General features: G+C 39.2%; 1 protein-coding gene across 7 annotated transcripts in view; it reads left to right on the forward strand.

Moving 5' to 3' along the window:
* gria3a (glutamate receptor, ionotropic, AMPA 3a) overlaps positions 1–24,737 on the forward strand; it is a 141,057-nt gene that overhangs the window by 101,451 nt on the left and 14,869 nt on the right. For all 7 annotated transcript variants that reach the window (XR_004931942.1, XR_004931941.1, XM_012867125.3 and 4 more), the window contains exons 9-13: positions 3,145–3,252; positions 4,853–5,059; positions 7,523–7,896; positions 10,718–10,916; positions 24,420–24,667. Coding sequence is in view for 5 of the 7 variants with exons in the window: in XM_012867125.3 (XP_012722579.1) it covers positions 3,145–3,252; positions 4,853–5,059; positions 7,523–7,896; positions 10,718–10,916; positions 24,420–24,667 (1,136 nt within the window). In the remaining 2 variants the exon portion in view is untranslated. The remainder of the gene's footprint in view (positions 1–3,144; positions 3,253–4,852; positions 5,060–7,522; positions 7,897–10,717; positions 10,917–24,419; positions 24,668–24,737) is intronic.

A 24,737-nucleotide genomic window follows, 5' to 3' on the forward strand; every position in this document is an offset into this window, starting at 1 on the left:
GCTATGAGGAGCTAGCAAACAAATGTCTGCTCGGAGGTGGTGCACTCATTTGGAAAAAGCCATTTAGCTTGTTAACTTGACAGCTGTAACACATGTCAATGCTAGTTAGTTTACATGCTGGACAGCTTATTCAAAGCACTGACAGGGCTGTGGGCTGGAGTTAGCTTTCTTGCTAACTGTTTGACTGTAAGCCGCAACCTATAGTTAGCAATAAGACCTTCTCACAAGCCCATAATTGAACTCAAGTACACATTTTAAGGGAACGTTTACACACATTAATTACATTTCCGCTATAGCTTTTGATTTGAAACATGATTTGATTGCATTTGAGCTGTTGCTTGTGATCCAAAACCACAAGCCTTCATAAGATGCTCCAGATGCTAACACTGGAGCATAACTACAGCAGCTTCATGACCCTCAAGTCCCCACAGAAGCTGACAACAAAAGGGAGCGGCCCCATAACGTCCGTGCAGCTCAGCTCACCAGACGGAGTACATCTGCAGTCCCCCCCATGTCCCGTCTCAGTGTGAGACGATCTGCAGTGACAACACAGTCTCTGCAGTGTATTATTGCTACCAGAAAAGAGAGGCTGGAAAGAAATCAGTGTGGCTGAAATAAACAATACAGCCGCTGGAATCGTCTTAGGGTAAGAAGGAACAGGAGCTGTTTCTGTGTTCAACGGTGCTTTCTGTTGTATGGTATTATTAGAGCAAAGCAGAACGACTACACTAGCTGCGCAAGGCATTTATTTTTTATATATTTAACCTCTTGGGTTTCTCCTTACTGGTATTAATTTTATTCATGTTTCATTGCTTTAGTGGTGCTGGTTTCTTGTTATGTAAGAGAACATTTGCTGAGCCAGGAATAGATTACTCCTACTCTGCTGAAGTGTGGCCCAGGTGATGTGAGGAGCGCAGCTACAAGCTTTTTATTAAATCATAAATCACGGAAAAACCAAACTGTCTCCAGCTGCACAGACTGAACAGAACAACACTTTACATGCTTGGAGGCTCTACTGTCCAAGAAGGCATGGGCTGGTATCAGGTTCTTATCGGTTGATAACCTTTAATAATACCACAGTTTCAGAGTGTTGTTGTTGTTGTTTTTTTTTTACAACTAGCAGTTGTCCTGACATTGATTCTTATTATTTGTTTAGCTATAGATATTTTTGTATTAATTTTACTTGACCTTTATTTTGGTTAAAGTTTATTTTACACAGATTTTACTGTTGTGTTTCGCTTTACCCTATAATATTAGCTCTCTGGGACAGTACTGATTTGATTCAAAACTAAAACACAACTGTTATTCCCAAATTTGTACTTTAAATAGTATAGTGATGGTTCTAATTATTTAGTTATAATTATTAATTTGACTTTTATTTATAGTGTAGCTATTTTTAATATAACACATAGGCTTGAGCATAGATATAGGATAAACACTACTAAATTTGATATTATTTTTCAGGATATTACCCCTTCTGTCATTCTACTATTGTAATTGTACAACAACCTGTTACTTACTTTGTGACGAGCCCACTTATCTGCTGGGTTTAAGAAGTGCTCCCCTCAAAACCGCTAACTGTAGTTTTAGACCACCTCTCTACAATATTGCACATCAGTCTTTTGTTCCAGTAATGCGAGGTAAAACACGCTGAAATAGGAAATATAAATTTGAATTTGGCTCACACAGTTTGACCACCAGATAAGTAAAGCTGCCACAAAGTCAAGAAATGCTGCTGGATAAGTGCCACGGCTTGCACATAGCATGTATGCTGCAGGTGTGCACCACTACTAAATCAAATCAAATAAGTTTATTCATATAGTGCCATTTACAACAGATGTCATCTCAGGACACTTTACAATGCCAATTCAATGAAATCACGCAGATTGGTCAAAAGTTTTCTATCTAAGGAAACCCAGCAGATTGCATCGAGTCATTAACCTGCAGCATTTACTCCTCCTGAAAGAGCGTAGAGCTACAGTGGAGAGTCTCCTGCATTGTCATTGGCTTTGCAGCAATCCCTCATACTGAGCATGCATACTGAGTGACTGTTGAGAGGAAAGCTCCCCTTTAACGGGAAGAAACCTCCAGCAGAACCAGGGTCAGTGTGAACGGTCATCTGCCATGACCGACTGGGGGGGTTACAGAAGACAGAGCAGAGACGCAAAAATAGCACAGCAGCACAATAGTTGGTCATGTAGTGACTTCATCTAGATGCAGGCAAACTCCAAGCCAGCATTCAGGTCAGCTGGTATCCACATACAGGGCGTCATAATCATAACCACAATGACCCCATGATAACATCTCCTAATCTAACACTATGCTAGGCTGTCTGTAGCGATTCGAATTTCCTCAACTCGGCATGCCGTGTGCATGAAACGGATAGTGAAACTGGCTGCTCTACCTATTTTATTTCTAATAAGTTAATTTGGTTGATAACAATATGACCAATGTGCAATTTAATGCCATTTACAGACAGTTCGTATTTAAATATGGGGGAAAAAAAGGATAGGAAAGCATTAATTTCACGATAAAAGTAATGTACCTTGTTCTCACTCTTGATCCTAATCCACATGCACTATTTTGAACAGGAGCACTTTAACAGTGATGCACAGGTCAAAGATGTGAAAAGACTAGATGATGCACAAAATGCCCTGCATTTTACCATGTATGGCCACATAACACGTTTTTTCAATGAGCAAGCATACATGGCAAGACAGTAAACTGTGGCAGCTTTAATAGGAGCGAGGGGTGGCACTTGCTTAGTTTCCAAATCATGACAGATTGTTTTTTGCAACCAGATTTGTTTCCAAACAGCTACATTCATCTTTTTTAGTAAACAAGGAAAAAGTGTAGTCGCCTTTACTTGCAGCAATATGTGGCGTGAGGTGCAGGGGTGCAACATTACATGCTCCATATAACAAAAGGAAACCCCAGTAACTCTAGCACGTTCTCATTAAATAATAATAATAATAATAATAATAATAATAAAATTATAAGATCGTTATGAAGGAAAACGTTTGCTGTTTTGAAACCATTTTTAAAACCTTGCCACCTCTTGATACTGGAGACCGGTCCATGGCTGCTGCAAAAGGTATTTTCCACTTCCTGTCATAACTGTGAACCCTCTGTGTCATTTTTCAGATCGGCTACTGGAATGAATACGAAAAATTTGTATATATTATGGATCAGCAGGTCACCAACGAGTCCTCTTCTGTGGAAAACCGAACAATTGTGGTCACTACTATTATGGTACTCACTCTCAAAGCAGGTTCTAAGTGTTTCATCATAAGATTTCTGCCACTCAAGGTCAAGGTGTCCATTGTTGCAATCTGTCCTGGGAGGGTAGAATTATTTTACTTTTCAGTTGCTTTCCATCCACTCACTACATGTTGAAACAGTCGATTCACAAAGAGTGTTTCAACTGTATCCGTGTGGGTGCCAAAGCATTTTGGTTTTTTTATATTACAGTGGGCTGTTGTAGTAGTGACGTCACAATAACGGCTTTGGTAAAGATAACTAAAAAGATAGACATCATCTTATTCACATTCAGTGCGTACGTAAGTAAAAATCTTTCCCTCTCATTAAGTAATCTGTCAGTGACTATGGTTTGCATAGAGTTAATGATCTTTAGGTAAGGGGGGGGTTGGAAGTTTCTCTAAAATAACCCAGGATCAGGACTAGACAGCGGCAGATAGATTTGTTGCAGGTTAGAACTCATAAGCCATTTTTAAATGTACGATAAGGTGCGCCTTATCTTACATTTAAAACCATGGCTTTCTCGTTCCTTCTGACTTTGTCTATTATGTCTGCATCTTAGGCAAATTCAGAATGTAATAGTCATACATTCCCATTTCAGCCTCTGAAAACTCACTGTCATCTCAGCTAGAGTGGAAGTGAGAGAGAGAGAAAGAGAGAGAGGAGAAGCAGTAGTGTAGTGCCATTGCGTTATTGTCTGTCAGGCATGCTTTTGATTTAAACAAAGTCAGTTATTTTAGACACATCACAGTCATTTTCACTGACTTCATGTTGCTTTTTTTTTTTTACAACTTTTCATAACATTATAGAATAAAACATGTTCGATGAAAGATTATTCTTTCATGTCTCTTTCCAAGTGTCCAACATCAGATGTGGAACGTGATAGCCGACCCCTTCAGTCAAATAACCTCTGAAAAACATGTACATGCCTTGTGATAAAGTAAAACCGTGTTGATTAATACCTCAAGGTGACGTTGGTTCATCTTTAATGGCTAACATGTTTTACAAATTGGGGTAAATAAAAAAAAAAAAAAAGAGAGATGTTTTCTTGGAATCTAACAAAAAGCAGAGGTGATGTGTCTCTTATAAAATGAAGGCAATGAGCGGACAGACTATTATCTTCTCTGGATGTAATGTACAGGTACTCTGATGTGGTTGCTACTGGTTATTAGAGCGAAAACATTTTAATGCTTGATGACTTTAGTATCTCTGATGTCACTGACGGTTACTTTATGAACTGGAAACGTGCTCCATTCAGCTTGTCCTGTGTCGCTAAATACATGCACCCCTTTGTCCAATAACCAGTTGCACTCATTTAGAATTTGGACAAAGATAGCATGACCAAGGCCAACAACCTATTTCCTGGTCCTGCTTGCTCATTCGTGTCCTGTCCCCCATTACCATGCCTGAGATGTGTTTGAACCTTTGTCTTTTTAAATGTGTTTCTTTATTTTTTTCTTTCTTTTTTGCCTTGCCTTGCATGTGTGCATGCTTCAGTACCCGATTTAGGCCTCGTGTGACCCATGAAGTCTGGCCACTGTGGTGGATGTGCTCTTGCTTTCACTGTGAACTCAAAACAATGTCTAATTAACAGGAAGCTCCGTATGTGATGTACAAGAAAAACTATATGCAGATGGACGGCAATGACAGATATGAAGGCTACTGTGTCGATTTAGCTTCTGAAATTGCAAAGCATGTGGGGATAAGATATAAGCTGTCGATAGTGCCAGATGGAAAATACGGAGCCAGAGACCCGGAAACCAAGACGTGGAACGGGATGGTGGGTGAACTGGTTTATGGGGTAAGTGTCAGCCTGTGCAGTCCCAACGTATTGATACTGAAAAGAGAAATTCTACAACTCTGTAAATCAAAATCAAACCAAACAATTACAATGCAGAAATACAACAGGCGTTTCTGAGTTTCAATTAAATGGTGTGATGTCCTTTGGTGTTACACATCATAGTTACAGTGTCTTGCAAAAGGTATTCATAGCCAGATGGTTTTTATTGGGACTTTATTTGACAGACCAACATTAAGTAACACAGAACCATGAGGTTAAAGATATATGACGCCTGGTGAGGTTATAAAACGATATCCCGAGCTTTGAACATCTCCCAGAACGCTGTTCAATCCATCATCTGAAGATTTAAACAGCAGAGGACAACTGCAAACCTTCCTAGACACAACTGTCCACCTAGACCAGGGGTGTTGAACTCCAGGCTGAAGTCTTGATACTCTTATGTGTCGTGGCTTCAAAACACCTGGATTAAATGATTGGGTCATTAGCAGGGTTCTGTAAAACTCGATTCAGTGCTGAGGACACGCTTCAGGTATGAGATTCAGGCGTGTTGGACCAGAGACATATCCTACATTTACAAACATGAGCTCACAATGTCTGGAGTTTGTCACCCTCAACGGAGCAGACAAGAAGACCATTGTTCAGAGAAGTAGCCAAAAGGTCTATGGTAATTTTGGAGGAGCTGGACAGATACACTGCTCAGGTTAGTCATCTGGCCTTCATGTCAAATTGGCCAATTTTAAAAAATGCATAAGAACTTCAGGTTGCGGTTTCTGACAAACCCTGGATGGGACAGACCTAGCATGCTAAGGATGTTGTTCAGATGAGAGACATGATGGTGGCCACATCATTCTGTGCAGAGGTTTTTCATTAGTGGGGACAGGAAAACTTGTTAGGATCAAGGGATAGGTAGATGGAGCTAAATTCAGAGGAATCCGGGGGGGGGGGGGTTGCCAAAGATTAGAAACCGAGGCAAAGATTCACCTTCAAGACTTGAAAATCTGAATTCACAGATGCATTTAATTTAAACGGATTGGGCTCGAGCTCTGTTGTAAAACAGAATGTGTACCTATGCAAGCCTCTAGACTTTTAAAATGGTGCGTGTGAAAAGCGTTTTTTCGAAGGGACTGACTATAAAGGTATTGGAAAACCATGAAAATCATCCACTTTAAAATTTTGCAGTACCTAATGTTGGTCTGCAGCACAAAACCCTAATAAAGCGCATTGGAGTATGTGTTAGCGTGACAAGCTCTGAAAAGATGAAAGGAGTATGAATATTTTTGCGTTGAGTGAAAAAAAAGTGTGATTTATCCACAAACCATTTCCTTTTCATAGAAAAATGCCACGGAGTTAGAGTAGTGCCGTTTTATTATCGGGAATGTAACGCTGACTTTCAATCAAGCTTTCATGTGTAGAAAATGTTGATTGGAGCCGTTCCCTGCTCCGTCACATACCAGAGGGCAATTGGCATTGTAATATTAATTGCATCCATGATATGGTATGCAGTGAGAAATCTCTGTTGCGTAAACATTACGACTCGTGGCCACAGTCGTGGTGCCAAACTAATGAATTTGATAATGTCAGCGTATTTAATGTGTGAAAAGGGCTGTAAGTGACGTCCACGTAAGGCCGCCTTGAACTCTGGACCCCGAAACCCACTGTGTGGTTTTTATCATGCAGCTCAGGGATAACACACAACTGAACTGGCTCTAAAAAGATGACGTGCATCTTTTATGAGACCTCAGCTGCTGAATGAGTAATGTTGAAAAGCCAACTCCGACGAGAGGAATGTAAAAAAGATGTGCATGCAAACAGTGTGTCACTGCAGAACTCCTGATCCTGGCTCGCCTGCTTCTGTCTATGTCTGTTCTCGTAGTTTAGAACTACACAGATGCTCCTCTGCTGTGAATGAAATGGCCATTATTAGGCACCCTGAATGCATCATCACTACGTTTGTGTCGATCTTAACCAGCTCCACAGCTGATGGATGAACAGTGGAGTGCAGCTTTTGACTGACTTTGCGTTGAACATTTGTCAGTATGGTCCCTAATACTAATTGCATGTCTGCAAGGCATTGCAGAGTATCTTTCGGGGCAGGTTCAGGATTTATGAACTGCTTGCATCAGGCTCCCTCCTCCTCCGTTTTCCGACTCTCGCTTTGATTCACGACAGAGATTTGGATTGAGACAAAGACATTAACCAATGCAAATAGCGAGTGACTCATTTCCAAATGGCAGATTTGCTCCCACTGGCTTTTTAACATGCCTGTTACTCAATATATACTTAATTGCTGCATTTCTGCAGGTCCGTGCTTTTCACTCCACGAATGCATTGTAAAGCTGCGTTGGTTTGGTTTGGGATTTAATCAATATTAAGTGTTTAATGTTTAAAGCCTAGCTTGATTTTTTTTTTTGATGGCTTCTCCTGTAAGACTAACTCCCTGTGTGCCTGCTTCCCTGTTTACAGAGAGCTGACATAGCCGTGGCTCCTCTCACCATAACATTGGTGCGCGAGGAGGTGATAGACTTCTCTAAACCCTTCATGAGCTTGGGAATCTCTATTATGATTAAGAAGCCTCAAAAGTCCAAGCCAGGGGTGTTTTCCTTCCTCGACCCTCTGGCCTATGAGATTTGGATGTGCATAGTGTTTGCCTATATCGGCGTGAGCGTGGTGCTCTTCCTGGTGAGCCGCTTCAGCCCTTATGAGTGGCACTTGGATGAGAACGATGAGGCCAAAGACCCTCAGAGCCCCCCTGACCCTCCGAACGATTTTGGGATTTTTAATAGCCTGTGGTTCTCCCTGGGTGCCTTCATGCAGCAAGGATGCGATATCTCACCAAGGTTGGTTGTTGTGCTCGTTCTCCACTACCTCCCAGATGCCCGTGTCATATCATCTCTTTGCATTTTATAGTCCCATACGCGCCTTTTCCATCCTGCAGTGGTGCATATGGGTTATTTTGAGCTTCGCCGTTTCTGCCGTCCACTTAACCTCATGCTCCACTCCATTGCCCCATTCATCCCATCTCTTCCTCGTCTGTTCGTTTGTTTTGAAGCTGCATGCTGGCAGTGGTGACCTCCGTCCACAAAATAACTTATATCCACCATGCTGAGGGCTGTAAAATGCACTGGGGGGGTCAATGCGATTCATCCAGAAGTAACAGCTTGAATTCCTCACGATTCTTGGAGGGCTACCGCGTTTTTGCTGCATGTCTCATTTTACGGTCATCATCTTGGCGCATATCAAGTGTTTTGTGTGGGAAAAAAACCCATCACAATATGAACATGTCATGTGCTGCATTTTCATCCAGTCTGCCAAACATTCATCCATATATCCGTCCATCCATCTCTGTTTGTTATTCCTTTGCTTTTCTTGACTTCTTCTATGCGGATCCTTGCTGCTGATATCATTTCTTATTTGATATCTCATAAAGACTTTCATTCATAGTTGGTTTTAAACAATAAATAATAAGGTTGGTCAAATATATCCACGACACCCTGTGAGTCTTTATTTGCGTGGTACAGATGATTGTTTGATTGTATAGCTTTGTCTTTACAAGAGCACAATCGGATTTAGTCATGCAATGATCAAAATAATCAATCTGTACGCGCGTGTTTTTGTTGTTAGAAACGTGACAAGGTGGATCATTTCTTTTAGCCACTATTCAAAACAAGAAAGAACAGAACACAGGGGTGCAAACTTGGGCTTTATTCTATAATTGGCTTCGTTCTATTGGCCTTTATGTAGTGTTTTACTGAGAGTGTATTTAAAAGTGAGTCCATTTAAACTATAAAGTCCAATAAGTTCCATAAAATGAGCCTCTTTAAACAACATTTTTAGTAGGCGTTTTTTTTTTTTCGTAGATTTTACACTTTTTTCTTGAGCCAATTGAGAGAAACACATCTGAAGTTTAGACCATAATGCTGATGATCGATGCCAGAATTATGTGACAGATTTCAAATTTACTACTGATACAGATCTTTGGCCGATTCCAATTTCTCTTTTAGAGAAAGAATGTCAGGAGAAATAAGAACATATTCTTAATATATTCCCAACATTTTTTTTTCTAGACTCCCTGCTGTGAGCAATCATCAATCAATCATCATGTGTTTGACCGTAGTCAGTTTAGAACAAGGTTTTAGTATTTGAAAACAAAGAAAGGTGAGTTGGTCTTTGTGGCCGTTCACAAATCACAAGCCAATTGATTTCTGACACCTGTGACCTTTAAAAAAAATCAAGCCAGCATTCTGGAAACAAGGGAGGTGTGGAGTGGGCCTCAGCAGGCTTACGGAGAGTTTTCCATAAAACAATGTTAGCTAAGGGAGGTGGCTAGATGGCGTGAGTTCATTTGGTCTTTTCAGAAAATTCAGCAAAGATTTTTACTAAAACTGTCACAGATTTAACCTCTTATATTGAATCTGCAGTTAGTATTACTTTACAGTTAGCATCACCATAACATTATTATTATTATATTATTATATTATTATTATAACAGTTAACATCTGTCTCCACTTATATTTCCTGCAGAATAAGGTTACCTTAGCCAACTGCTTCAGACCCTGATTTTTGTATTTATTGTCTGATTAAAAAAATCTCAGTCACTCGTAGCATGAAAGCACAGCAGCATTGTCTCGGCATGTCATAGAAATTGTTTCCTTTTACATATCGTTTTGCATCCTGCTTCGGGTCACATTAGCTTTAAACACCCCTCTGAGAGCAATAATAGTTAACTTTGAGTTTTCTGTCAGTAACAGAGTCCAGACCGAAGAATGTCAATGATGCTTTGCTGTGCCGCTTTCACTGATTGGTAACAGGATGGATTTTCGAAAAAGCTGTCCGTCTGGACACTGGACCGGGCCTAAAAAAATGTACAGTTCTCTTTACAAGTCAAATTTTTAGTTTTTCCATGGGGGCAAGGACGTCAGCAGATCGCAAAGGCTTCAACATTTATAGATTTCGAATGCCGGCCCATTCTTATTTCCTGGTTCATCTCTATTACATGAGCTAAAAGTTAAAATCTGGTTTAGTTCCAGTGAGCTTGGTGGAAATCTCGGAGCTGTGGTGCAGTTTGGCTCCTCGCACGATACCAGTCACCCGTTGTGTTTTTATTTCCGAATATTCTTGTCTGAATTGCGGTGAGGTTTATTAAATTTTCAACAACTTCTCATGGACCAAAACACAGCCACGGCCTCTTGGGAGGAGCAATAAAAGCGGTTTTGTTGTTTTTAATCTACGGTAGTTGAAACAAAAATGGGCTCCACAGGAAGCGCGGCAGTAGATGCCCGGTGTCAGGAATTAAGCCGCTGGTTGCAGGCTGTTTTTCTGGTGGGCTTTCCTGACTATTTAGGACAGTTTCACACCTTCTAAAACTTCTAAACTACATTGAGACACAGATACGCTGAATTAATGAGATTTAATACTGCTCTCAACAAGAGAATCATCTGTACCGGCAGCCATGTTTAGCTTCTTACATGTCCGTACTAAAAATATATACATAGGCCACCAGAGAAAAGATGGTTTTCATGTTGAGTTGTTGATAAATTGAGTCGATTCTGCTCTGACTGGAACAATGGGAAGTGACCCTTTCCTCCCCCACATGTAGATCTGAGCGCTCTGCTCTCATGTCTGCGTCTGTTTCTCTGTTTCTCTCCGTCCTCCTCCCAGGTCTCTGTCCGGCCGTATCGTCGGGGGAGTGTGGTGGTTCTTCACCCTAATCATCATCTCTTCCTACACGGCCAACCTGGCTGCTTTCCTCACCGTGGAGAGGATGGTCTCTCCAATCGAGAGCGCAGAGGATCTGGCCAAGCAGACGGAGATCGCCTACGGCACGCTAGACTCAGGCTCCACTAAGGAGTTCTTTAGGGTGAGTGTCTCGGCCGGTTATCCCCACACTGTATATAGATAGGCCTCCTTTGGGGTTGATTTATCATCTGCCACGTAATAGATTGAAGTATAATCAATAAAAAATAAAATAAAAAAAAGCCTGGAACAGTATTTCTCTCTTTGATACAGCACTTTCAAAGTTCCGAAGCCAAATAATGTTTTACTACAGTTTTATCTGATTAGTTCAGTTCATCATAAAAAGTGGTTTTTATCAAATAAAATTAAGTTTTCCTAAAGGAGAGCAGAGCTGCAATAAAATTACAAGCATTTGTCTTGTTCAGAGATTTACTTTGGGATGAAAAGTTAAGATGAGCTCATATATTCTGAGCTGAACCTCCTGACATTACCGCAGAACTAAATGATTATATAAAGTTTAGGGGAGAATGTCTACAAACTGCATGTCCACAATCCATTTTATTCCCAAGATTCATTTTTGGTTCTTCAAAGTTAATCCCCCCCCTCCCCCCCTTACAATAGGATTATATCTGCCATGAATCTGGGACTATTATGCTCCCTCATGAGCCTGTCTGTGGAGTCATAAACTAAACGTTGATTAGCTTTACGGCTAATGTGCACATTTCTATCTTATATTTCTCTGGAGTGCAGCTGAAATACAAATATCCTTCCCAAACCCGCCTCAGGCACACAGCACCTTGTAAAAGTATTCTTTTACCCATTTTGTGCCCATTTTGTCAACTACCGTTTTCTACAATTACAACTGCAAGTCCTTTGGGACATGCTTTGCACATTTAGATACTGAGATTTATGCCCATTTTTCTTTACAAATTAGCCTGATGGTTGTCAGATTGAGTGGAGAACATCTGTAGGCATCCATTTTCTCCTTCGGATTTAGGTCTGGACTTTGGCTGGGCCATTCTAACACGTGAACATGCTTTTATCTTAACCATTCCCTTGTACGCAGCTCTGACTGTATGTTTAGGCGGATGTTCTGCTGTAAAGTTAAACCCCACCCTAGTCTGAAATCTTTTGCTTACTTCCAGCGGGCTTTGTTTTTGGATTTCCCTGTTTGTATCCATCTTTTCTTCACTAAAGTTGTCCAACAAACTTCCAAGGCCGTGACAGTGCAGATGCGTTTAACGTGAGATCAAATTACACGGTACACAGTAATACACAGTATTTAGTAATCAGGCAACTTCTGAAGGCCAATGATTAAGTTTCATTCAGGCGTATCAGAGTAAAATGAGCCTAACATAAATAAGCATCACACTTTTCAGATATTTATGTGAAAAATTAACTTTCCTTTTCTTTTAACTTCACAATTATAAACTACTGTTTGCTGATTCTGTAATGAACCTGGGCAGCCAGGGAACCTGAAATTCAAACCAGACACAGTGTAGCATTTTAAAGAGTTATTTGACAGGAACCTGGAGCTAGTCAGGAAACCTCTGCAGGAGCGAGCTGGATATCTGGCAGTGAAGAGCGCTGGCTCACCTACTGCAGAGGTGAAAGGCAGGATGGCAAAGACTTGATCACAGTCCAGGGTGCAGGCTTGGGTCATAGTCATACACGGTAGAGCAGAGATGGGCAGACACACCCAGAGGGTTAGGCGAGGCTCGCTGTTGTGGTGCAGGGTCCAGAATGACGTCCAGAAACAGAAGCTGGATAGATGTCCAACAATGCAAGGCAAGGCAGGGAAATTCAAGTTATGTGATCAAGGTTGTGGAAAGGCAGGCATGAAAAGGAACACTGGACATCTACTGAAAACAGATTGATCATAATGCTGATATATCACAGTACATTAAAGTATGAGGTTACACTGTAACCAAATATTGAAAAGTGGAAGAGTCATGGATACTTTTTTTGCAAGACACAGCACAGAGGCAAATAGAATTACATTATTCACATACTGAAGTTCGTACTTTAGAAAGTTACGTGTCTTTTATTTTAACTACACAGAGAACAGTGTGGTTGCGTAAATCTCCGACACATCTGCTGTTCTCAGTGCCTCAAAGCTAGGCTCAGTCTGGTCGGAGTCGCTCCATCTGATTAAAGCGAAGTTGAAACAACTCAAAAATAGGGTTTAAATCTGCAGGCTTCTTTTTCGAAAAAGTGCATTCTCACAGATGACGCCATGTTCCCTGGAAATAGAAATGACATTCACATCCAGAGTCCAGCTTAGAGCCGTATCTATTTATAGCCCTTGTCGTTCTCTTGGTGTGATTGCTCGGAGTGAGACTGCGACATTAGATAAATACAAAAACCAAGCTCTCCTTCAGACGCCGGAGCCATCCCGAGGGCATTTTGCATTGCGTTCAGGCTCTGCATCAGTCCACTTGAAGCTATAAAAAAAAAACAAATCACATCTTCCGATATCCAAACTGCAGGGATACAGCGGCGTTTCTGTCTGTTGGGTTTGATTGTCTGCTGCTGGCTGGAGAGGACTTCTTGTTTTATTACACAGGCGTTCTAAACATAACAGAATGAAAGCATGCATGCCAAAAACTCCAAAAGAGATTTTTTTTTTTTATTATTTGTTAAAGAGGATTCACTCAGAGAAGAAATGAGTTGGTGGGGATGTGACAACTTGTAGCATCGCTCTGACTCAGCCCCTATAATGAAGGCATTCATGCAGGATAAATTTAAGTGCTAAACGCAGCTAAGTTCTGAAATAATAAAATTAAGCCATTTTGAAGAAGGAAGTGTAACTTTGGGCCTCATTCGCTGCATCAACTCTTTAACAGTGTGTTATTAAATCTCTGTATGAATCCAGTTGTTCTTTGAAGAAAACCAACACTGCAAATCACCCTGAACGCATCATCCCCACAGTGAAACAAGGCGATGGCGGTATCATGCTTTGGAGAGGGGTTTCTTCAGCAGACACAGGGAAGCTGGAGGATGGATGAAGCTAAATATCTGGCAATCATCAAAGAAAAATTGTTAAAGGCTGCAAAAGACCTGAGACTGGGATAGAGGTTCACCTTTCAGGTTGACAGCAATACCTAACAGACATCCAGAACAACAAAGGAGTGGTTTGGATCAAAACATTTGAATGTGTAAGATTGGCCTTAATAAAGTGCAGACCTAAAACCAATGTAGAATCACAGACAAGACTAGAATATGGACGTTAACAATTCCTGACTGGGTCTGGGCTATTGGGCAAAGAAGCTGTAACTAAAGAAGAATGCAAATGCACAATACGCTTTTAAGATTAGCAATAATGAAATAAAATTAGAAATTGATGTGTCAGTTTCTTTCCACTTCACAATGTAATCTTTATTGTAAAAAAAAGAAAAGAAAACATTTTAGTCTTACATTTAATGAAAGGAATATCTATCTATCTATCTATCTATCTATCTATCTATCTATCTATCTATCTATCTATCTATCTATCTATCTATCTATCTATCTATCTATCTATCTATCTATCTATCTATCTATCTATCTATCTACTGTCTGTCTGTCTGTCTGTCTGTCTGTCTGTCTGTCTGTCTGTCTCTCTCTCTCTCTCTCTCTCTCTCTCTCTCTCTCTCTATATATATATATATATATATATATATATATACTGTGCATTGGTCTGTGTACCACTTCTGTTTGTTTGTCAAAATTTCTTCCACAATCGAGAATTACATGTTCTGGTGGCTTTGTAGTGATTCATGACAGCAGCAGCTGAAGTCAGGAAATGTTTTTATCAAGGGTCTGTCTTGCAGGATGCATTGAAATAATTGACAAATGCGTTGTGAAAAAGTCAGTCGGTGTTTCCAACAGAGAATCAAGTTTTAACCGACAGCTTTTGAATGTAGGAGATGAAAAAGCATCATGATTGATATCAGCTTTAACTTCATAAACTTTCAGGGTGATTATCGTGGACGATTATTGATTTAGTGCACAGAAAACACACTGCTCAGTGTCCACATTAAATCAAAGTAACTAACGTGGTAATTTTGCTGTTGCTTTTATTTTTCGCCACGGTCTTAAGAGGGGGATTTATTAGTTTAGTTTAAAACCACATGGTCTAATAAAGCTTTGGGGTTTAAACTTTTTACAAGTCACATCCTCTTTAGACTGCATGTAATGTGCAACTGTTTATTCCTGTCGCGCTGTAAAAACAAGCTCCACAGTAAATTCCCAAAGTTAATAGAAGCGTAGACAGAAATCACATTCTGTAACATTGGGTTTTCAAAACAGTGAAGGCGGACACATCTGTCTTTTGAGTTCTTTAGAATCACAAACGGGAGACTCTAATCTTACATTATGACAACAAAATCAATATGACATACATTATGTAACAAGAACATAAGTTATTTACTAAGGATATTGAAAAGGACCAAACAAAAAAAATCTGACATTAACGGGGCGCATTATAAAACCATAAGCCGTCTTGGATTTAATAGCTTTTATCTGGAAAAAAATGTTGCTTTCTGATCGGAAACATGTTAAGTGAGTAAAAAAAATGGAAATAGTAAAAATAAAAACAGGGAACAACTGCAAGGGGTAAATACATGCGCACAGCTTGATCCAGAAAAGCTGCTAATAGAAGAATTTGTCATAATGTAGACACATCAAAGTGAAATACTGTTTTTTTACCGGTCAATTAAACAAGCCATAGTTTACATATAGTAATAATTTCTTTCTCTGATCATGTACATACAGTAAATGAGTTATAATTTATAATTAACATGCCTCTAGCGAGTGGCTGCTTGCAGATAAATATTTAACTTCAGTAATAGTGCGCAGGCTTTGTTTTGGCTGTCATCTCTGTTTTTGGTTGGATAGCGTGACAAACTTACTCAGCACCATGAATCACTCTCATCCCTGTCAGCTACGGACAGACCAACTAGAAGCTGCAGGAGAAGTCAGTTTATTTCCTGAATTATAGCTAGATATAGATGTAAATTTAGCATTTGCTGGTGGGCAATAGCAGTTTATCAGATCCCATGTTGTGGTTCAGTCAGTAATTAATTTGAAACATTTGTCAATTGCTTTGTCTTTGCTAAAGCCACTCCTGGGAGGAGATTTCTCAGTGGTTGTTTGAGTCTGACAGCTGGAGGAGTCTCGCAGTTTTCCACACAGATGACCATCCTGCTACTGACAAGCACTTCATCTTTATGCACCCCAGAAAAAGAACTGCTGTTTTCACACTGTGGCCGGGCCCTGTCATCAGCCATTATTGTCATGTGAGGTGTGTTTACATGCACACTCCACTGAACTGAAATCGTGCATATGTCAAGAATGATTCACTTACTAGCCCGAGCCCACAATCCATTACATGTCTGATGAATTATTTATGTTGCCGTGCACAACACCGAGCTGCCATAGTTTGTCAGCTCACCCGGATGTTTTCATTTACTTTAACCTACGAGAAGTGATGTTGGACTGACTCATTTGGCAATCTGGACAAACTCAGGGCGTGGTTACTCTACATCAAACACTTTAAATAAGTAAGCAAACACAGTCTTATATTATGTGTTAAAATAGGAGCGGATTTAACCTTAAGTTAACTCTGGGGTGCATCTCCCTCTGGGTGCCTAGATTCAAGCATAGAAGGTCACATTAGCCCAGTTTAATGCAGCCTCTTTATTTTCTCCTCTATTGTAGACAGCTGTGTACTCATGCTCCCTAGTGACCAGCGATCAGCCTCTCGCTGGCCATTTTTAGCAGCGTACTGAGTGTCATCGGGGTTGTGCTGTGCACGTCTCTAGCAGCTCCAGCTGGCAGCTGACTGGGCCACAGAGGTGAAGCTGTCAGTCTCAGAGTGGGGAGGTCAAATGTGTTAAAGACAACTGCCCTTAGAAAACAGTCCTGAATACTGTCTGTACTGAAAACAACTGAAACATGTGGGGTTTAAATTTGGCCTAATTAGGCATAGATTGGTATTTGTTTAACTAGGCTAGATGGTGTTCTTGTGTCAAGATAACTTCCACAGGCCTGATTTGAGTAACTAAGATTACAGCATTGGTCAGCAATTCTTTAAACTTTTGCACAGCACTTTATGTAGTCGTCTGCCCTTTAAACCTTTGAGTGACTCTTGAAATTCTGTGACTCTGAATATTTTATGATTGTCTTGACCAATAGTGATTTAAACCACAAAAAGGTTATCTAAGCTCTGACAAGGTAGTTTGATGTAGAAAATTAAGCTTAGCTAAAACAAGACTAGACAAACATAGCAAACCTCAGATGAACATAGTCAGGCTCGGATAAGCTAGGATGAAATAAACTAAGCTTAATCAAAAAAATTTTTTAGATGAATTCAGATCAGGTAAAAAATAAGGTTAGCACAAGTAAGATAAGCTGCAGATAAACTAAAATTAAACTTAACTAAGCTCTGCAAAGATAAATAAGTTTAAATAGCTAAACTCAGATAATTCGGGATAAAATAAACTATCCCAGCTAAAAAAAAGAAAACATAAGCTCTGTCTACATCAGATTAGTTTTTGCTGTCTTTTTTTACTTGAAACTCTTATACTGGCAATGTTTTGATTATGATGAGATGATTTACGAATAGAAATTAGTTGCTTTAATGCCCTGTAGTTGAGTAGTGTCACAAAATGAATGGTAAGAGATGTTTAGTGTTCAATATTCTAAATTTAGGAGAACGATAGATATTGAAATAAAGTGTCTTGATTAGACAAGCTTGATGAACTTCACATGTGATAAATCTCACTTTATAATGGCCAAATGATAAAAAGCCATTCTGGAGTCCCGAATAAGCTCTGAACTAGGGTGATCTTCCACAGTAAATGCCCATACCCATTAACAATTATGGGTAAATCAGATCTGAATGGTTGAAATGTATAATGATGTTCCACAAGTAAATTAGAATGTCAGATTGAATAACACACTCAAATAAAAAAAAATAGAATGTGCATTCTGATAAGGCTCGTTTATAAGATCAATATTGGATATAATGAAAATAACCTTTATGTCCTTTAGTGGGGTCATGTGTACTAGCAGCTTAAAAATATACACACACAATGTAAAAATGTAAATGCAAATGTAAAAAAATAAAACTAAATAAGCATAAGCATAGGTTACTGTGAATTGAGGGCAAATTTGAAACACAACATAAAATATTATACCACTACTAGTTGTTCAAGATAGCATAATAATCAAAGGATTAAATAGGTGTGTGATTAAGTATTGTGATTTTAAGAAAGGTGCCAAACATGCGTATATATATATATATATCCATGCATAGAAGCACCACAGACTATTTATTAACAAGAATGAAAAAATACCAACAAAATAGCAGCAACATTCCTGTAAAAAATAGCTGTGATATTCCTGTATGCATCAGGTGTTATGATTTCAGTTCAATTTATTGTTCGGGTGAAACCCCAAGTGTAAGATTCCACTCTCTCAATGGCAGTGTTCTAACTTTGTGAAGGGTGTTATTATGCAACAGCAGACTACTTTTTAAGAAGGACTCCACTAGATATGTAGAGCATCATTTTTCTCCATTTTTCTAATTCAGAATTAAATGAGGGAGCATGTCTCCTAATAATAATTACCTTTTTTCAAGGGGGCACATTCTCTAATGCAACACACAATGAAGAATTATCACTACTAACAAGAACAACAATTTGTGAAAAGGAAATTAAATTGCTGCCCTCTGCTATTTTGTTTTGTGATACTGAGGAAATTGAAAATGGGACAGAATCTGTAAAGGTTGTTACAGCATTTTCTGATAATAATCTACAACAATTGAATTTTCTTTCAAGGGTGGATAATTCAGTTAATTTAACCCCAATTTTAATTAGAAATGGCTGAACAGGACAGGGTATGAGCAAATACAGTTTTTCTTTTCTACACAATCAACGCCACATGTCAGCACTAGGTCCAAAGTATGAGGACAAAAGTGGGTGGATCTGCGTATATTTAGACCAAAGTCATCTGAGTCTAATATAGCATACAAGGCTACATTTAGCCAATCACTTTAAGTGTTAAAATTCATGTTAAAATCCACTTCTATAATGACCATATAATTTTGTTTCATTTCTTTTTTGGAACTTTTATTAGAGATCAATAAACAATATAAATATATATGGACAATTCTTGACAGTGGGTATTTTCATTAGATCAAACATTTGAATACTGAATCACTGGAGTCCATCTTTGTAAGAAAATGTCCATTTTCATCTGGAGTTTTGCAGTCAGCTGTTCTATTGTGTAAACTTCTTGTAGGAGGAGATTATTTCTTCCAGTTTGCAGTTAATAGTTTTCCTTGCAATTAACAAAATAATATGAAGTATATACCTGTCGTCTTACTTATAGTTTTAGGAGGTGCTCCTAACAAATAGTACAGGGTCCATAACAATGTCAACACAGTATGTTGTCTGTCTCCATTATTGAGTCCTCCCAATATTTCTGTAACAGATGGCATTTCCAGAAGATAGGCGAGTGATCTGTTGTCATACTATTTCTCCAAGAAAGTGGTGAAATACTTCTGGTAAATTTTGGAGAAAACCAGGGGGGTTCTAAAATACCATAATTTTGTCTTCAAGCCAAATTGCTTCCACAAATTACTGTTAATTACTTTATGGCAGGTTGCATACACATGTTCCCATGTCTTTTCTTCATTAATTACATTTAGCTCCAATTCCCAGTTTTCTTTAACATTACATGTATTCTCTCTTGAATCTCCCATCAGCACCTTATATAAGTGAAATAGGGTTTTTGCACAGCAAGTGTTTTTCTGTTACTGTTATAAAGTATTGCGCATTTCCTGTAGGGTCTGCTTTAACTTTATCCCACTCAGCAAGGCTTTGAAGATAGTGTCTTATTTGTAGATATCGAAACAAGTTTTTTCAAAAGCAAAGAAACTGGTTTTGTAGCTGAGAGAAATGTTTTAGATTACGCCCTCAAAGAGCTGGTAAATAGTACACAAACCAATGTCCATCCATCTTTTAAATCCACTATCCCACACAAATGGCAGAAAGTCTATATTAACAGCATTGAGCTAGACCAGTGTAATACTGACTGTACCACCTGGTCTGCTCCTCACTGAAACCCAGAACCGCAATGTGGGTTTAATCCAGAATTTTTAATGGTCTTTTCTTTAGTGTAGCATTCAGAAAAGGCAAGACCAATAGACTGACATCTGTTATCGAGTTCTGTTCTATCTGGACCCAGCCTGCCTCCCAGTCACCACTGTCAGCTGAGCATCCCAGTACTAGTATTTCCATCGATCTGAATATCACAAATCAAGGCATTAACTAACAAAGTGTTATAGGAAAGAGAATTATGTTCAGTACACCGATTTTCTGTTCAGTTGGAGTCTTATTAATTTTTATGAGATTTTCATGATTTGCTCTATTTAGATCCGTTTTTAATCTATTTAATTTCGGCCGTGGGCAAGACACTGTCTCAATTGGGTAATGGGTGGGTAACGCAGTGCAGAAGCTGCAGAGAGGTGTGTTAAACTACAGATCTGCTTCCTGGTCTGGACCCTGGGTTGTCAGCAGTTTGGAGAACTAATAAATTCGGCCAGATTCCTAGAAAGAACAGCTGCTCTGTCCAAAGTGGGATGGATGCCATCTCTCTGGATCAGACCAGGTTTGTCCCCAAATATTCGCCAATTATCAGCATATCCCACATCATTTTCAGGACACCAATTAGACAATTAGCGGTTTAATGACTGCATACGGCTTAACATGTCGTCACTGGTCAAATCAGGGAGAGGACCAGAAAAGACTACAGCGTCTGACATTGTTTTGGCAAACTTACACATGGAAGCAACAGTGATTTTAGTGACTTCTGACTGGTGTAACTGCGTGTCATTACCACAATCATAAATAACAGTCTTACTATTTAATACTTATCCTTAGTAGGCAGTTTCAGGTAGGATTTGATGTCGCCCCGTCTGGCCCCTGGCAAACATTTGATGATGGTCACTGGCGTCTCTAATGCCACATTTCTGACTATGGAGCTGCCAATTACCAGAATTTGTTAGAAATGCACACAAGTAGGTGGATATCTATGGGCGTTGGGATTGAGGACTATGTCTTCTATGTACCTTCAGACTCTGCTGAAGGACTGCTATGTGAAACTACCCATGGCGGCTCCATACTAGCTAAGTGGCCCACGCCAAGCCTCCAATTCTAAACCTTAGAAAAAATCTATATAATGTGTTTCAATTAGTGAATTGAGTGACTAAAATAAAGTGATTTTCAATAATATTCTAATTGAATTGAATATGGCCGTGTATCACTTGGTTTAAACGAGGGAGCTAATGTACTCATAATCTGTAAATGTATTAGATGTTTTATAAAATATCTGCTACACCAAGCATATATGTTCACATATATGTGCTGCATTTTAAGCTGCACTTCATAACAATATCAACCCACCGTGTTGAAATCTAAAAACTCACAGCGCCGGCACATGAAAAACTCTCCTCAGACAAGAACGTTATTAATAAATGACTTAAAAAAAATAAAATTGGAATGATTGTGTCACCAGCTGTCACCTGCTGGCGGGAGCATAAACTGAGACGGGGGAGGGCTCATCTGCCCATTAATATTTATACTAAACAGGGTCTGGAGTTTACTTCTGCTGAGCTGCCAGATTGTCCGACTTCAGGCTGCTGGCAAAAGGCCCACTATATAGCTGCCGTGTGATTTGCATTCGAATAGTGAATCCGCTCCGATGTATGAGAGAGAGAAAACTGTGGGGGTGTCTTATGCTCTTCTGGCTACAACCCGATCTGTGATATCATGGCAGGTGTGTTAATGAGTCAGAACACCTGCTGTGATATCGGGGCCCTCAGTGGGGTCATGAAAAGCAGCAGCACCTTGATTTAGAGCTATTTGTAATCAATAGTAAGGAACTTTCAGAATTATGCTGAGTGATTTATTTATTGCTGAGAGGTAAATAAAAATGCTGATGACACATGAGTCCCTGTGCTAAGTGGGGAGCTAAAACCTGGAGTCGGTTCCTCAGAAAGCTGACATTTAAGGACGCACTTGGATTGACCAGATTTGATTAATCTGAAACATTTGGCGGTCTTAGAAGGCATACTAATGATTTATAGAATCAGGTTAGCTTTTTAATTCCTTTGCAGTTTCTGTGTATGAATTTCTATGTTCTATGTTTTATGGATGAGTTTCTATGGATGGATGAATTTTTTTTATTTTTTGTGATAAGGATAATTTCTACATATTTACTATGAAACCCTAATTTTTGCTTTTTGAAATTAATTTGAGGAATTGTTACATGTAGAGACAAAATAAAAGAAATCCTGCTCAAATAGGTATTTATATACTCAAAGGCACTAATAATGAATAAATCAGCATTTTTATAAAACTATAGAAGCAGCATGTTGCCTCAACTCACACTTCTGTTTTATATAGTAAATTAGAATATGCATTTTTACCTTTAAACTGGTATTAAACCTACTTTTCATCAAACCCCCATTACTACAAGAAAAAGGTTGCTTTTTTTATAGGTCGATGCAGTATTCTAATCTTAAAAGCTACATTTTCATTAGCTGGAGGTGAACAGAAATAAAGGCTTCAAATCATAATAACTCTGTGTTAATCTATTTAATTTATTTCCCTTAGTGAATTGAGTTACTGAAATAAATTAACTTTTCAATTATATCTAATTTATTGAATATGACCGTATTCTATGAAAGTCTCTGCTGGGTTTCTCGCTGTTCTGCCTCCCACAGTCCAAAGACATGCAAGTACACCTAACTAGTTATACTAGATTTCCCTGTATAGCCATGATTGTGAGTGTGCATGGTTTTCTGTTTCTCTTGTTTTCAACCTGTCTCACTGGAAACACGTTCAAGTTTTACTTCATGTCCTCCAGAGGGAACATGTAGACTCCTGAGACCTTCAACTGTGTGAGGCAGTTATGAACACTCTAGTGGAAGAGAGTTCAAATTAAATATGAATTACCCCTGTGCTGAGGATTTTTCCCAGTTAAAGATTTGCCTGTTACCACACTACTATAAAGATATTAAATTTCACAATAAATTCCTGTTAGTCAAGTTATAACGTATTCTTGTAACTATATGTAACAGTAGTGGGAACCGTAAACCAGGCTCTATCAGTAGTAACCGAGTTTTCCTTGTATATATCCCATATTAAAGTATGTCACTGAAGTACTATGAGCATTTTTACTATGGCCATGGCCAGAGGTTGTTATAATCAACATCACAACCTCCTTTTTGCAGCATGCTGAGTGTTATCAGGGTTTGAAATCCAGCTAACCTTACACTGAGCAAAGTTGCGCATAAGTCACCAGTCCATCACAGAGCAGATACGGGAAGACCAAAAATGATGCACTGTCACACATTACGCCACACTGCAAGGACCGAGGAAAAAAACCCAAAAAAACCCCAAAAAACTGAGGCTTTAAAAGTAACGCGCTTTGTGTTTAACCTCAATTTAACAAGGGGGTCCTTGATGTTAACACCACTTTTTTGAAAAAAGATTTGTCCTAAAAGGCTTACCATTACAAAGTTACATTCTAAAAGCTTGATATTAACATGACAGTGCATAAATAAATCAGAGTCTGGATAATATAAGGTCCTCCGTGCAGCTTAAAAACATCAGTATTTATCAAAAGTCAGTAGATTCTGCAGATTATTCCCTTACCAAAGTGCACACATTCTGAAAAAAGTCTTGCTAGTCTAAAGAGAAGCCGTCTCAAGGACCAGAAATTGAACAAAATGTTTTGAGGTCTTAAAAAATAACTAAAATATTTGCGGAGTTGACCCAGTGTAACTCACGCTGTTGTCTTCTTGGGCCAAAGAAACGGATTAAAAACCAATCTAGAGGCAAAGTGTGTTATACACGAAAGGCATATAAATAATTTTAACCTTCTCAAGAACATTAAAAATGTAGCCTGAATTTTTTTTTCCTTACTAATAAATCAAGCAGGTGCTATTTTGACTATAAAAGCCAGTGTAACCTTATTTTCTTTTCTTTTTACCAAATTCTCAATATTTGTAAGATGATATTTGGATTTATGGAAAACAATGAAGTGTTATTTACATACTTCTACTTGCTGCAAGGCAACGATGCTACCAACTGTGCAGCTTAAGCTTCGTAAGGCAAACCAACATAACTGAGTCTCTTTAACAGCAGACTAAATTAGCAATTAGGGATTCACGATGCTGCTTCCTATCTAAGGAGTTAATAATGAAACGTTTTTTACAAACAGTGCTGCTATTATGTGACGACGCTGTAAGGCACAATGTTAGCTACTTATCCAAATAGACTTTTAAAACCAAAGGAGAAGCTCTAAGTTTGTTTTCTGTTTAAGTTGTTTTCTGCAAAACCGCTCGTGTAACTAGTTTTACGTGGCAGTTTTTTATTTCTGATTGCATTGCTCAACATAATATGGCACTGTGTGACGTTAAAGTGAGCAGACCTGGGTTTAAATTTGTCAATTTGATTTTATTCAATTGCTTGTAACTCCTGCTGTAATGCAAAGGAACGACACAGTTTCTATGCCTGTCATCACGCCCAACTAAACCTTCTCTGTCTTCTCTTCTTCTTCCCCTGGGATGCAGCGCTCCAAAATAGCCGTTTACGAGAAAATGTGGTCGTACATGAAGTCGGCCGAACCCTCAGTGTTTGTCAAGACGACACCGGACGGGGTCTCCCGGGTCCGGAAGTCGAAGGGCAAGTTTGCCTTTCTGCTCGAGTCCACGATGAACGAGTACATAGAGCAGCGGAAGCCCTGCGACACCATGAAAGTGGGCGGCAACCTCGACTCTAAGGGCTACGGTGTGGCCACACCTAAAGGCTCAGCATTAGGGTGGGTGGGATAATATAACAATATCGTCCATGTTGTTATAGTATTCCACCTACCCTGATGTTTCCTTTTG

This window comes from Fundulus heteroclitus, chromosome 11 (assembly GCF_011125445.2).
Source record: "Fundulus heteroclitus isolate FHET01 chromosome 11, MU-UCD_Fhet_4.1, whole genome shotgun sequence".
NCBI classification, from domain to species: domain Eukaryota; kingdom Metazoa; phylum Chordata; class Actinopteri; order Cyprinodontiformes; family Fundulidae; genus Fundulus; species Fundulus heteroclitus.